Raw genomic sequence first — 15,513 nt, 5'->3', positions numbered from 1 at the left:
GTCCAGAAGGCTGTAAAGTGCCTAATTGAAAGATGAGGTGCTGTTTCTTGAGCTTACGTTGAGCTTTGTTGGAACAGTGGGAGAGGTCAGAGTGGGAGTGGAGCGGAGAATTAAAGTGACAGGCGACTGGGAGCTCGAGGTCGCCCTTACGGACTGGACAGAGGTGTTCCGCAAAGCGGTCACCCAATCTCCATTTGATCTCCCCAATGTAGAGGAGACCGCATTGTGAGCATCGCATACAGTATACTAGATTGCAAGAAGTACAAGTAAATCGCTGTTTCACCTGGAAGGAGTGTTTGGGGCCCTGGACAGTGGGAAGGGAGGAACACCATTAAGTCCTCGGCCTCTTGCACTGTTCCAACGAAGCTCAACGTAAGCTCGAGGAACAGCACCTCATCTGTCAGAACTACGGACTTTGCCTCCTTTACATTTGGAGGCCATTTTTTCACATGGCAGCTGTTGATCACCCCCTTTTGCCATTTAATCTCTCCCGCCTTCCATCCTATCACAGACCTTCCCTTTTGATCTTTTCTCCCCTCCCCCCTTTCCCTGCCCCTGCACTTGCTTAAAACCTGATCCATCTCTAACATTTTCCAGTTCTGACGAAAGGTCATCGACCAGAAACGTTAACTCGGTTTCTCTCTCCACGGATGACCCCTGACCTGCTGAGCGTTTCCAACATTTTCTGTTTTCAGATTTTCAGCCTCCGTAGCATTTTGCTTTTGTCGCTAGTTTTTGAATTGCTCTTGGAAGGAATACGGCACAGACATGATGGGCCAAATGGCCTCTTGCTGTGCTGTAACCTTCTCTAGTTCGACCGTTAAAATCTGCTGAGTTTGGGTTTTATTTAACAGAATTTCTAAAATGAAACGGCACTTTCCTTTCCGCAGACAGGGGCGTCCTGATTGGATAATCTTTGGTCGATTGTCAGAGCACAATGAAACAATTCTGTTCAAGGAGAAGTTTCTGGACTGGGCAGAGACAAGAAAACAGGCGCAAAGGGACTCGGAGTTCACAGCCGAGTTAAAGGTACAGTAAGGATTTTTTTTTTAAAAGACTTGTATTTCTATAGCAGCTTTCATGACCTCAGGATGTCCCAAAGCACTTTACATCCAATGAAGTACGTTTGAATTGTAGTCGCTGTTGTAATGTGGGAAACTGCAATAAACCAGTAGATGTCGATATTTTCTGAAAATTTGTTGGAACGGACTCGAGGGGCTGAATGGCCTGTTCACTACCAAAGGAAATTATACCCCAAATGGATTGTAAATATTTGTGTAAGTTCCTTTGCTTTTTTTGTTTTACAGTCAGAGACTCAGAATGACCTGAAGCCGTGCGATGCTAAGCTGCTGATTCCGCTCCTGGACGTGCCATTCGGAACAGTCCTAGACGGAGTGAATGTGCAACGCGGTTACGGACTGCTGCGCATGGGCGATGAGCGAACGTCGGAACTGAAGACCGTCGGCGTGGAGATCTGGCACGTTCAAGAGTTTGAGCACAGCGAGCTCCCCCGAGAGAGTTACGGCCAGTTCCACGAGGGCGACACCTATGTCATTCAGTGGACGTATACCGTCAGCAGTCTGGGTAAGGGAATTACAAACTAAACCGATCGCTAAAGTTGCATCGATGCACCCTCTGGTGGCCATACACAGTGCTGCAGTTTGGTGAGCAATAACAACAGCACTTTTCATTGATATAGCACCTTTAACATAATAAAACATCCCAAGGTGCTTCACAGGAGCGTTATCAAACAAAGTTTGACACCGAGCCACATAAGGAGAGATGAGGACAAGTGACCAAAAGCTTGGTCAAAGATAGGTTTTAAGGAACGTCTTAGAGGAGGAGAGAGAGGTGGAGAGTTTTAGGGAGGGAATTCCAGAGCTGAGGGCCCAGGCAGCTGAAGGCATGGCTGCCAATGGTGGAGCGATTAAAATCGGGACTGCGCAAGAGGCCAGAATTGGAGGAGCGCCGAGATCTCGGAGGGTTGCGTGGCGGCGCAGTGGTCTGGAGGTCCCACACAGGCCGCTCACCGGCTTCTATATGGGAGAAACCGTGCATGTGCGAAAACTTGAATATGACGCGCAGCCAGTTAAAGGGATCACGCACCAAAAAAAAAATAAGGGGGGAATATTGGTGTAGGGCTGGAGGAGGTTACAGAGATAGGGAGGGGCATAGGCCATGGAGTGATTGGAAAACAAGGATAAGAATTTTTAAATTGAGGCATTGCCAGACCGGCAGCCAATGTAGGTCAGCGAGCACAGGGGTGATGGGACTCAGTGCGAGTTAGGACACGGGGCAGCCGAGGTTAGGATGAGTTCAAGTTTACGAAGGGTGGAAGATGGGAGGCCGTCCAGGAGTGCGTTGGAATCGTCAAGTCTGGAGGTAACAAAAGCCCAAGCTCATCTGCTGCTGAGGGCTTCAGCAGCAGATGAGCTTGGGCTGGGGTGGAGTTGGGCGATGTTACAGAGGGGGAAGTAGGCGGTCTTGGTGATGGAGTGAGGTTGGAAGCTCACCTCAGGGTCAAATAGGACGCCAAGGTTGCAAACAATCTGGTTCAGCTTCAGACAGTGACCAGGGAGCGGTGGAGTCGGTGGCTAGGGAACGGAGTATGTGGCGGGGACTGAAGACAATGGCTTCAGTCTTCCCAATATTTAGTTGGAGGAAATTTCTGCTCATCCAGTGCTGGATGTCGGACAAGCAGCAACAGCAGAGGGGTCGAGAGAAGGGGTGGTGAGGTAGAGCTGGGTGGAGTCAGCGTACTTGTGGAACCTGACGCTGTGTTTTCGGATGATGTTGCCAAGAGGCAGCATTGTAGATTCCAGGTTAACTTACCTGCTGCAGGGTGGAGGAGGGGGCTGAGAGAATGAAACGTTTTACCTAAAGGTGTTTGTATACTGATAATGCGCTGCTAGCAACCCACCCCGATGACACACTATCAATATAAAGGAGGTAAATTCCATAGTTCTGACAGCCTCCAGCATCCGATTCTACGTGGGTCCCAGAAGAGGCTATCAGATGTACCAGGAAACACTGGTCTCCTTCCTATGAGCTCTGGAGCAGGCCCAATCAGTTACCCATGTGGGCATAAGGGCTCTTCATAACAACCCCATTGGCCTTCATTAAGAGAAAGAGTTTTCACTCAATTAGTGGTCAGCTGGTTTCTGACCACAGTAACATCAGCGGCCCTTATCCAGGAAGCGACCATGGTACCTGCATTATTTGGGGGAGAAGAAACGCTGGGCCAATGGTTCCCACACCAGGTCTATCTTCTGAATCCAAGGCTGTTGACTCCTGGGTGGAACCCCTAACAGCAGAGGAGCACCTAGCCTGGGCATCTCAGCACCTCGAACCCGTATCTCAGCTGCCAGCTCCACCTGCATGAAAAGTTGTTCTACAAATGTACACAGCAGGCTTTTTTAATGCCCCATCACTGACCACTTTTCAACTGGACTGAAGGTGGCTACCCTACAACCTTGAGCCTTGACAGTGAGTGTCAACAGGCTATTCGACAATAGAAGGCTAACTGCGGAACCTGATCCTGGTCTCACTCGATGTCCACACACACATGCACATATTTCCACAGGCGTCACTGGACAGGAGTGGGAAGCTTAACTGGTTCTCCTCCTCCCTGACCCAGGACACTGAGGCCAATTCTAACCCTCGCCTCTGAGTCAGAAGTTCGTGAGTTCAAGCCTACCCCAGAGACTTGGGCACATATTCTAAGCTAACACTGCAGCGCAGTACTGAGGGAGTCTTTCGGATAAGACTTTAAACCAAGGCCCCGTCTGCCAAACCCTCCTTGGGTGGACATAAAAGATCCTATGGCGCTATTTTGAAGAAGAGCAGGGGGAATTCTCCCCGGTGTCCTGGCCAACAGTTATCCATCAACCAACATCACTAAAAGAGATTATCTGGTCATTGTCACATTGCTGCCTGTGGGATCATGCTGTGCGCTAATTGGCTTCCGTGTTTCCTTCACTTCAAAAAATATTTTGTTGCCTGTAAAGCGCTTTGGGACATCCTGAGGTCAGGAAAGGCGCTATATAAATGCAAGTCTTTCTTTAACACTGGTTCAGCTCAGCTAATTCAGCGTAGACCTGGGGTCAGAACGGTAGGACTCAGTTACACACCAGGCAGGGACTTTGCCAACTGACTGTCAGCAGGGCTCTTGTAATTCGTGTGAAACCCAAGTCTGAAGATGTATGTTTAAAATCGGCGCTGTGAGTGTCGATTCCGATGTACCTGTGACCAGTACCTGATCCGAGCTGATGTACGACAGTCAGCGGACAGTCAGACAGGTACTGTCCTGCTGTGGTATAAAGAAGCTAGATTTCAGTCTAACGCAGTGTGGCTAAGTTTGGATCTCGCTGTGTTCCTCTGCAGTGGCAAAGCGACAGAGACCGGATCAACTGAGCAGTGCCGGTCCTGGGAAGGAGCGATCTGCGTGTTTCTTCTGGCAGGGCGGCTTGTCGAGCATTAGTGGCAAGGGAGCGTCTGCACTGATGACGGTGGAGCTTGGCAAGGACAGAGAAGCACAGGTAACAACAATGTGCGCAAGGAAAGGGGGTGCAGGCTACGCGAGGAGGCGGGCGCCTGGGGGGGGGAGGGGGGAAGGGGGGGCGGAATTATAGAATTATGGTCACTGTATTTAATCAGATTACTACAGTGACATTGCACCATCCAAAACCAGACTGGGCAATTATACAGGAAACTTTCTGGTATCCGGCATTGACGGGACCGAGCTGGTGCAGTTAGATCAAAACTGCCGTATAAACCAGCGCTAATGTTAAAACATACAGAGCTTTTCAGCTCCGTGTGAATCAACAAACCCTGTTGCTTAGCAACAGCTTCAAAACAGTCGGCTGCAGCTGCAAGCGTCTCTAGCTGAAGCTGTTGCTTAGCTACGGACCTTGCGGAGCCTGACTGGGGAAAAAAAAGCAACGAGAAGTAAAAAAACTTATAGAAAACGGCTCCTGAATTTTGCCGGTAGATAGAGCTTTCCGGACTTTTAACCTCCTGTAGGAACAGGAGGAGGCCATTCAGCCCCTCGAGCCTGTTCCGCCATTCTATTAGATCATGACTGGTCTCTACCTCAATTCCATTTACCCACCTTTGCTCCATATCCCTCGATACCCTTACCCAACAAAAATCTATCAATCCCAATCTTGAAAATTTCAACTGACCCAACATCTACAGCCTTTTTGGGGAGAGAGTTCCAGATTTCCACAATCCTTTGTCTGAAAAAGTGCTTCCTGATTTCACTCCTGACACTGGTCTAGCGCTAATTCTAAGACTATGCCCCCTTGCTCTGAATTCCCCCACCAGACTAAATCGTTTCTCTGTAATTAAAGGACTAGGCTGATGGTCTATGTGTAGCTGTAAAGCAGGCCCGTTTAACTTTTGAACGTGCCCGGTGAACCATTTTATACATGGATGATTGGCCGGATGATCGGCTGCTGTTCCGTACGTGTGCCCAACCGTTTCTATAATCGAGGTGTGAAAAATCGATTTTATTTGTCTGGTTTGCAAACATCAAAATGACTTGGGGGAGGGGGGAGACCAGAAGGAGCAATCCCCCCCAAAAACAGGTGGGTGAGTTTTCTCTGCCATCGCCAGAGGTGGCATCGGAACGGGGTGGGGTGGGGGGGGATAGATTCCACTGGCAGTACCTCCAGCTGTGGCTGGGACAGCAACAGCGTGTCTGCACAGGCCAGCGAGGTCCTTACTTTAATTCTTTTGTTCTTTTTGAAGTCTCATTTTATGCAGTTTGCCAGCGACCTGTTGTTTGCACTCCTGACATAGAATCCTAGAGCACACAAGGAGGCCATTCAGCCCGTCGTGCCTGTGCCAATTGGAGTACAATCCCATTATCCCGACTTTCTGTCTCCTACCTCCTAACCAATTTCCTATCTTATCCAATAGGTTGCCTCCAATTCCATTTTTGTTAACAATCTCTTATGTGGAACACTGTCGAATGCCTTAGAGTCATAGAGTCATAGAGTTATACAGCACGGATAGAGGCCCTTCGGCCCATCGTGTCCGCGCCGGCCATCAAGCCCTGTCTAATCTAATCCCATATTCCAGCATTTGGTCCGTAGGCTTGTATGCTGTGGCATTTCAAGTGCTCATCCAAATGCTTCTTAAATGTTGTGAGGGTTCCTGCCTCCACAACCCTTTCAGGCAGTGAGTTCCAGACTCCAACCACCCTCTGGGTGAAAAAGTTCTTTCTCAAATCCCCTCTAAACCTCCCGCCCTTTACCTTGAATCTATGCCCCCTAGTTATTGACCCCTCTACTAAGGGAAAAAGCTCCTCAGCATCCATCCTATCTATGCCCCTCATAATTTTGTACACCTCAATCATGTCCCCCCTCAGCCTCCTCTGCTCCAAGGAAAACAAACCCAATCTGCCCAGTCTCTCTTCATAGCTGAAGCGCTCCAGCCCTGGTAACATCCTGGTGAACCTCCTCTGCACCCTCTCCAACGCGATCACATCCTTCCTGTAGTGTGGCGACCAGAACTGCACACAGTATTCCAGCTGTGGCCTAACCAGTGTTTTATACAGCTCCATCATAACCTCCTTGCTCTTATATTCAATGCCTCGGCTAATGAAGGCAAGTATCCCATATGCCTTTTTTACCACCTTATCCACCTGTTCCGCCGCCTTCAGGGATCTGTGTACTTGCACACCCAGATCCCTCTGACCGTCCGTCTTGCCTAGGGTCTTACCATTCATTGTGTATTCCCTTGCCTTGTTAGTCCCCCCAAAGTGCATCACCTCGCACTTTTCCGGGTTAAATTCCATTTGCCACTGTTCCGCCCATCTGACCAACCCATCTATATCGTCCTGCAGACTGAGGCTACCCTCCTCGCTATTTACCACCCTACCAATTTTTGTATCATCCGCGAACTTACTGATCATACCCTTTACATTCATATCCAAGTCATTAATGTAGACCACAAACAGCAAGGGACCCAGCACCGATCCCTGTGGTACCCCACTGGCCACAGGCTTCCAGTCACAAAAACAACCTTCGACCATCTGCCACTAAGCCAGTTTTGTATCCAATGTGCCAAGGCACCCTGGATTCCATGGGCTCTTACCTTCTTGACCAGTCTCCTGTGCGGGACTTTATCGAAGGCCTTACTGAAATCCATGTATACCACATCCACTGCGTTACCCTCATCCACACACCTAGTCACCCCCTCAAAAAATTCAATCAAATTAGTCAGACATGATCTTCCCTTGACAAAGCCATGTTGACTATCCCTGATTAATCCTTGCCTCTCCAAGTGGAGACAAATTTTGTCCCTCAGAATTTTTTCCAATAATTTTCCTACCACTGATGTTAGGCTCACTGGCCTGTAGTTCCCCGGTTTTTCCCTACTTCCCTTCTTGAATAATGGTACTACATTAGCGGTTCTCCAGTCCTCTGGCACATCCCCTGTGGCCAGAGAGGTCCTGAATATATGTGTTAGAGCCCCCGCAATCTCTTCCTTTGCCTCACACAGCAGCCTGGGATACATTTCATCCGGGCCTGGGGATTTATCCATTTTTAGGCCAGCTAAAACCGCCAATACCTCCTCCCTCTCGATGTTAATATGTTCGAGCATATCACAGTCCCCCCGCCCTATTTCTATGTCTACATCGTCCTTCTCCATAGTGAAAACAGATGCAAAAAATTCATTTAGAACCCCTCCGACATCTTCCGGCTCCACACACAGATTGCCACTTTTGTCCCTAATGGGCCCTATTTTTTCCCTAGTTATCCTCTTACCCTTAATATACTTATAAAACATCTTAGGATTTTCCTTTATTTTGCTCGCCAGTGTTATTTCATGGCCCCTCCTTGATCTCCTAATTTCTTTTTTAAGTATCCCCCTGCACTTTTTGTACTCCTCTAGGGCTTCCTCTGTCTTTAGCCTTTTGTATCTGCCAAAAGCCCTCCTTTTTTTCCTAATCCATTCTCGTATATCCCCTGACATCCAAGGTTCCCTGTGGTTTTTGGAACCACCCTTGACCTTTACGGGAACATGTTGCCATTGTATGATCTCAATCTCCCTTCTGAAAGCCTCCCATTGCTCCGATGCGGATTTTCCTACAAGTAGCTGATCCCAGTCCATTTTGGCCAGATCCTGCCTTATCCTATTAAAATCGGCCTTCCCCCAATTTAGAACCTTTATTTCCGGCCCATCCATGTCCTTTTCCATGACCACCTTAAATCTTACCATATTATGGTCACTGTCACCAAAGTGCTCACCTACTAGCACTTTTTCCACTTGGCCAGCCACATTCCCTAGAATTAGGTCCAGTACTGCCCCCTCTCTTGTAGGACTTTCTACATGCTGGCTCAAAAAGCTCTCCTGGATGCACTTTAAGAATTCTACACCCTCTGAGCCTTTCACACTCTGACTATCCCAGTTAATATTGGGGAAGTTGAAATCCCCCATTATTATTACCCTATTATTTGCACATTTCTCTGAGATTTGCCTACATATCTGTTCCTCTATCTCCCCCTGACTGTTTGGAGGCCTATAGTACACTCCCAGCAAAGTGCTTGCCCCCTTTTTGTTTTTAAGCTGGAAGTCCGTGTAAATAACATCCGTAGACACTCCTTTATCTACCACGTTTGTTGCTTTTTTGTTAGACATGAGTTACCTGTTACAAATCAACGCTGGCTCTCTCTGTTCAGTTTATATTTGTCCAAATGCTCAGTCACTCTGTCCCTAATAACAGTTTCTAGTAATTTTCCCACAACTGACATTAGACGAATAGGCCAATATTCATCCCTCAACCAACACCACTTAAAAAACAGATTATCTGGTCATTATCTCATTGCTGTTTGTGGGAGCTTGCTGAGTGCAAATTGGCTGCCGCGTTTCCCACATTACAACAGTGACTACACTTCAAAAGTCTTCATTGGCTGTAAGGGGCTTTGGGATGTCCTACGGTCATGAAGGATGCTTTATACTGTGAATGCATGTCTTTCTTTCGGAAGACTGAGCGTCAAAGTTTTCCTTGTTAGGAATTAAAGGCACTAGTGAAGTCATTCTCAGCTTCCACAACATTAGACTGCCTGATGTTTGATGACTGGTTGGTGAGTGTCCTCCAGTGTCAAAGTGCAAGGCAGAGCCATACGGGCCTAACACATTGCACACGGACAGGCCCATCGCTCTAATGCTGATGCTGTTTTCTCCCATCAATGGTAGAGGCTGGAAACTTAGCTCCCTGCCTGTAACGCCCTGTAACGCCCTGCCCTCCCTCTCCCTGGGACTCAGCATGACCTCCTGGGCCTCCTCCCAACCACAGATTGAAGTTGAAAGCCATGTTGAAGCCCATGGAAGCAAAGGGACAGTGGCAGCATGGATCCGAAATTAGCTAAGTGACAGGAAACAGAGAGTAGTGGTGAACGGTTGTTTTTCGGGATGGAGGAAGGTGTACAGTGGTGTTCCCAGGGGTCGGTACTAGATCCACTGCTTTTCTTGATATATATTAATGACTTGGACTTGGGTGTACAGGGCTTAATTTAAAAATTTGCAGATGACACAAAACTTGGAAGTATAGTGAACAGTGAGGAGGATAGTGATGGACTTCAAGAAGACATAGATGGGCTGGTGGAATGGGCAGACACGTGGCAGATGAAATTTAATGCAGAAAAGTACGAAGTGATACATTGTGGTAGGAAGAGCGAGGAGAGGCAATATAAACGAAAGGGTACAATTCTAAAGAGGGTGCAGGAACAGAGAGACCTGGGGGTATATGTGCACAAATCGTTGAAGGTGGCAGGGCAGGTTGAGAAAGCAGTTAAAAAAGCATACGGGATCCTGGGTTTCATGAATAAAGGCACAGGGCTGGATTTTATGAATGGAGACGTGTTGGAGGCGGGACTGCTGCTTGCCTGGTTTCAGTCCCGCCTCCATCAGCCTCTGGCCATCCAACAAGATCTTCCCCTGATTGACCTTGTTAAGCCTGCCCGGCGGGCTCAGCAGGCCAATTAGGGGGAAGTATGACGCGTCATCTGTCAAAAATTTTTGAAAGAAGAAATGTCATCGTTTGACAGCTCTGTGAAGCTGTCAAACACTGACATTCTGTGTAGTTTGATGAGTCCTTGTGTTCAGGACTCATCAAACCTTTCTACTTTGTAGAAATCAGATGACTGTTGGATCGGAGGATCCAACAGCCAGTCTGTGATCTCTACAATGGAGATGTAGGGACTCCGGCTCCACAGCGGCTGAAGGCTGTAGGCAGAAACAAAGGTAAGTTAACATTTTCTAACACTTTACACTCACCTCACATACTTACCGCTCCACACTTGCTCCCATCACTCACCTCTACATTACACTTTTAGACCCCTCCGACCCCCACAGACCTCCTACTCGGCCACTACACCCCGATGGGGTTCCCCAGGTCGGGAAGCCCGCACTTCGGAATGAAAAATGGGGATAATCCTATTTTCTGCCTGTTAACTATGGCTTCCCGCCTCCTGGCAAGAGGGCACGGAGGCGGGTTTGCTACCCACCCCCAAATTCTGCAACTTTACCGGCAGTCCCGCCTCCATACCCGGCTCCTTGGGGCTGAGAAAATCTAGAAAATCTAGCCCATAGAGCACAAAAGCAAGGAAGTTATGATAAACCTCTATAAAACACTGGTTCGGCTTCAACTGGAGTAATGTGTCCAATTCTGGGCACCGTACTTTAGGAAGGATGTGAAGGCCTTAGAGAGGGTGCAGAAAAGATTTACAAGAATAGTTCCAGGGATGAGGGACTTCAGTTACGTGGATAAACTGGAGAAGGTAGAATTGTTCTCCTTAGAGCAGAGATGGTTGAGAGGAGATTTGATAGAGGTGTTCAAAATCATGAGGGGTCTGGACAGAGTAGATAGAGAGAAACTGTTCCCATTGGCAGAAGGGTCGAGAACCAGAGGACACAGGTTTAAGGTGATGGGCTGAAGGACCAAAGGCGACATGAGGAAAAACTTTTTTATGCAGCGAGTGGTTAGGATCTGGAATGCACTGCCTGAAAGGATGGTGGAGGCAGAATGGCCTCCTTCTGTGCTGTAACCATTCTATGATTCATAGGCAGACAGCACATCAGCTGTGGGAGGAGCAAGAGGACCTCCCCCAGTAAACCGGTCAGTTCAGACACTGGAAAGTAGTTCAGTATCAGAACTGAGTCTGAGTGAGGAATTTCTATTTCAATTTGACCCCTGTTTCTGGCAAGCGGCTGATTATCGTGTGGCATAGTGGTTAGCACTGTTGCCTCACAGCGCCAGGGACCCGGGTTCAAATCCGGCCTCGGGTGACTGTCTGTGTGGAGTTTGCACATTCTCCCCGTGTTTGCGTGGGTTTCCTCCGGGTGCTCCGGTTTCCTCCCACAGTCCAAAGATGTGCGGGTTAGGTTGATTGGCCATGATAAAAATTGGCCCTTAGTGTTAGGGGGGATTAAATACGTGGGGTTACGGGGTTAGGGCTTGGGTGGGATGGCTGTCGGTGTAGGGACCGGGTGCTAGGGTTTGGATGATCAGCCATGATCTCGTTGAATGGCGGAGCAGGCTCGAAGGGCCGAATGGCCTACTCCTGCTCCTATCTTCTATGTTTCTATGTTTACAAGCCTTTAGTGTGAGGCACTTAATTTCCTCTTCAAAATGTGACAAATGACAGCTCCCAGTGCCTCAACTGAAAGCCTCCAGTTACGGACAAGTACTGTACAGTAGCATATCCCAATACTCCCCAAAATCAGCGTCCAGGGCTGCTTGCTAGGCCTTGTTCCCCTGCTATCACTCTGTATCATGTACACTACACCGTGTACTGTATATGACAAATAAACTGTGTATAACACTGCACCTTAAAGCATCAATAGAAAAAAACAATTATTTTCAATTTTCCAGGTTGATTTTTTTTTAATTCATTCACGGGATGTGGGCGTCGCTGGCAAGGCCAGCATTTATTGCCCATCCCTAATTGCCCTGGAAAAGATGGTGGTGAGCCGTCTTCTTGAACCGCTGCAGTCCGTGTGGTGAAGGTGCTCCCACAGTGCTGTTAGGGAGTTCCAGGGTTTTGATCCAACGATGATGAAGGAACAGCAATATATTTCCAAGTCAGGATGGTGTGTAACTTGCAGGGGAACCTGGAGGTGGTGGTGTTCCCATGCGCCTGCTGCCCTTGTCCTTCTAGGTATTAGAAGATTCACCAGGCTGATACCTGGGATGGCAGGAATGACGTACGAGGAGAGATTGGGTCGATTGGGCTTATACTCGCTGGAGTTTAGAAGAATGAGAGGGGATCTCATTGAAACTTATAAAATTCTGACAGGACTGGACAGACTAGATGCAGGAAGGATGTTCCCGATGGTTGGGGAGTCCAGAACCAGGGGTCACAGTCTAAGGATAAGGGGTAAGCCATTTAGGACAGAAATGAGGAGGAATTTCTTCACCCAGAGAGTGGTGAACCTGTGGAATTCTCTACCATAGAAGGCAGTAGAGGCCAATTCATTAAATATATTCAAGAAGGAGTTGGATATATTTCTTAAGGCTAAAGGGATCAAGGGATATGGGGAGAAAGCAGGGACAGGGTACTGAATTTGGATGATCAGCCATGATCGCATTGAATGGTGGAGCAGGCTCGAGGGGCCGAATGGCCTACTCCTACTCCTATCTTCTATGCTTCTATGTTTCTATGTTTGGGAGGTGCTGAACCAAAATCTTCTACTTAATACAGGTTTGCTGAAACAATGCTGCTGGTTGACAGAGGGTTAAATGTTTGTACTGTTTCCTAGGTGCTGGTGTCACAGGGAAAGGAGCCCCCCTGCTTTCTCCAGCTGTTCCAAGGCAGAATGATGATCCACAATGGCAGGAGGGAAAACATAAGCCCACAAGGTTTGGATTGTGAATTTTTTTGATGGAGTAGAGAAGCAAAGAGAGATTGAGCCCATCGTACGGAAGAAGCGCTCTGGAAAAGAAGATTGTGCAAAAATAACAATCTGTGATGGGTGTTTATGGGAAGGAACTCTCAGTACCCCTAGATACCTGCACGCCTCTAGCCTGCAAATCTATTCTTCCCACTGTGGGGGTAAATTTTAATTTGTGTGCTAATGTAAAATGGGTGAGAGTGAATCAGGAGCCCATTTTACATCTCTCCTGATGTTTCTATCTAATGAAGTCAATGGAAATAAAAATGGGGAGCGATGTAAAACAGGCTGCCGACTCGCTATCACCCGTTTTACACTAGCGCACAAAATCAAAATGACCCCTTCCTCCCGTGACTCATCTCTCTCTATCTCTCTCACACAATTATACTTGCTCTATCTTCTGTACTTTCCTGGGCTTTGTAAAAATGGGATTTCCTTTTGCTGCTTTTACATCCCAATTTTGCCATCCAAAGAACACGACCAACGGCAATGCCGGCAGAAACACCAAATCCTTCCTTGGGAGGGGGTTTTGCTGGGCAATTCTGATGCAAAGAGCAGGTTCAGCACTTGAGAAAGGTCCACCATCTTGACCGATCGTTTGCCATTCCTGGCCTATACGTTCCTCCAAACCTCAGCGCCCGCAATATATAATTGACCATGCATTATTCAACGAGAACATCAAATGCTGTCAATTCAACAAGTGGCAGCATGGCTTGGTTGGTTGGGCTCTTGCCTCCTGAGTCCGCAGGTTGTGAGTTCAAGCCCCACTCTAGGACTTGAGCACATAATCTAGGCTGACACTTGTGTGTAGTGCTGGGGGGACATTAATGCAGGCCCCGTCCACCTGTTCCGATGGATGTAAAAAAACCTCATGGCACTGTTCTGAGCAAGCACAAAGAGCTTTGCCAGTGTCCTGGCCAACATCTATCCCTCAGCCAACACGACCAAAACAGACACGTTTTGCCTGCATATGTGACTACACTTCAAAAAGTGATTCATTGGTTGTGAAGCGTTTTGGAATGTCGGGGACTTAAAACAGAGAACTTGCATTTCTGTAGCGCGTTTCACGACCTCAGGATGTCCCAAAGCACTTTATAGCCACTGAAGTACTTTTTGAAGTGTACTCACTGTTGTAATGTAGGCACGTGCAGCAGCCAGTTTGTGCACAGCAAGCTCCCACAAACAGCAATGAAATAAATGACCAGATGGTCTGTTATAGTGATATTAGTTGAGGGATGAATGTTGGCCAGGGAGAAGTCCCCTGCTGTCCCTCGAATAGTGCCGTAGTTTTTTTTTAAGGCACTATATAAAGGCGAGTCATTCTAAGTTGTTTTTCCATCCGTCTTCAGCAGGTCTTTGGTGGTTGTACATCGTGCAGGGTGAGGTCCCGGTGGAGGGGAGTCTCCTGGAGGTGGCGTGTAGCTGCAGCAGTCTGCGCTCAAGGGGTTCGCTTGCCCTGGTGAACACTCAGCAAGCTCTGATCTATCTGTGGCATGGCTGCAAAGCTCAAGCCAGTGTAAAGGAGGTCGGCAGGACCGCGGCCAATCACATTAAAGAACGGTAAGGAAGAACTTGTGTTCAGAAAGTCGTCTAACAAATTAAAGCGACAGTTCCCTATAATCATTACATTATGAAAAGCACTGGGTACTTTCACTTCCCTCTTTGACTCCCCCTCCTCTAAAGGAGAAGGATTGCAACTCCAATACCAAATCTGAGGAGTTTCTGTGCAGTCGTTCTTTTTTGCCATGATCTGCAATATTGAATGGATGTCCCCCTCCATCACCATGGGTAGCAAGAAACAATCTGTGGACTGTGCAGTAACCAGGAGGTTATCACCTCAGCTTTCAGCCAGGATTGGTTCTCCAAACCAGCCTGGTCTCAAAACAGGTCTAGTTTTCAAAACTGGTCCCCACTCTGACTGTTTCCCCACCTCGCTGAGTGCACCTCTTCCCCTCCCCCAGCCTTCGAATGCTCCCCAATTCCGCCCCCGCCCCTCCATCCCCCCAGCTCTGTTAGCATGTTGACGGCTACAATACATATATTTTCACCAATTAACTTGAGTCTTTCCGTGCAATTCGTTACCAGAATCAAGACTTCTCGTCATGGCTCAGTGGGTAAATTCACCACACAGTGTCGAGCTGAACCTCACAAACCAAAAAGGTGTCCAATTCACCTCCTGGTCCGAGCTGCTTCACCTCAGCAACACGATGATCAGGTTGCTGCAATCAACCTCAGCACCCCTGGGACTGAGAGAGAAAAATGACCAAGATTCTTCTTCCCAGTTACTATGCAGTGACCCGGCAACAAGTGAGACCAGGATTGGGCTCAACTGTGGGTCGACTGGCCTGCTCACCTTGAGGAGAGGGGAGAAAAATACTGGAAAACAATTGGAAAAGAACAAAATGGAATAAGATTACAGTTCAGAAATGTTTTTTTAATTCGCTTATGGGATGTGGGCGTTGCTGGCAAGGCCAGCATTTATTGCCCATCCCTAATTGCCCTTGAGAAGGTGGTGGTGAGCCGCCTTCTAGAACTGCTGCAGTCCGTGTGGTGAAGGTACTCTCACACTGCTGTTAGGGAGGGAGTTCCAGGATTTTGACCCAGCGACGA

The 15,513-nt window shown here is 48.1% G+C and overlaps 1 protein-coding gene across 12 annotated transcripts in view; it reads left to right on the top strand.

Annotated features, from left to right (window-relative positions):
* LOC147101456 (supervillin-like) overlaps positions 1-15,513 on the top strand; it is a 221,357-nt gene that overhangs the window by 187,867 nt on the left and 17,977 nt on the right. For 11 of the 12 annotated variants that reach the window (XM_085966587.1, XM_085966588.1, XM_085966585.1 and 8 more), the window contains 5 exons: positions 891-1,029; positions 1,308-1,584; positions 4,384-4,538; positions 12,772-12,871; positions 14,253-14,463. In XM_085966587.1, the coding sequence (XP_085822713.1) occupies positions 891-1,029; positions 1,308-1,584; positions 4,384-4,538; positions 12,772-12,871; positions 14,253-14,463 (882 nt within the window). The remainder of the gene's footprint in view (positions 1-890; positions 1,030-1,307; positions 1,585-4,383; positions 4,539-12,771; positions 12,872-14,252; positions 14,464-15,513) is intronic. The other variant, XM_085966581.1, reaches the window with a different exon arrangement.

The sequence above is a fragment of the Somniosus microcephalus genome, chromosome 24, assembly GCF_052327205.1.
Source record: "Somniosus microcephalus isolate GS21.2 chromosome 24, FLI_Smic_1.0, whole genome shotgun sequence".
Classification (NCBI taxonomy): Eukaryota; Metazoa; Chordata; class Chondrichthyes; order Squaliformes; family Somniosidae; genus Somniosus; species Somniosus microcephalus.
Note: the sequence above shows the minus strand (reverse complement) of the source record. Positions and strands in the feature narration are given on the sequence as shown.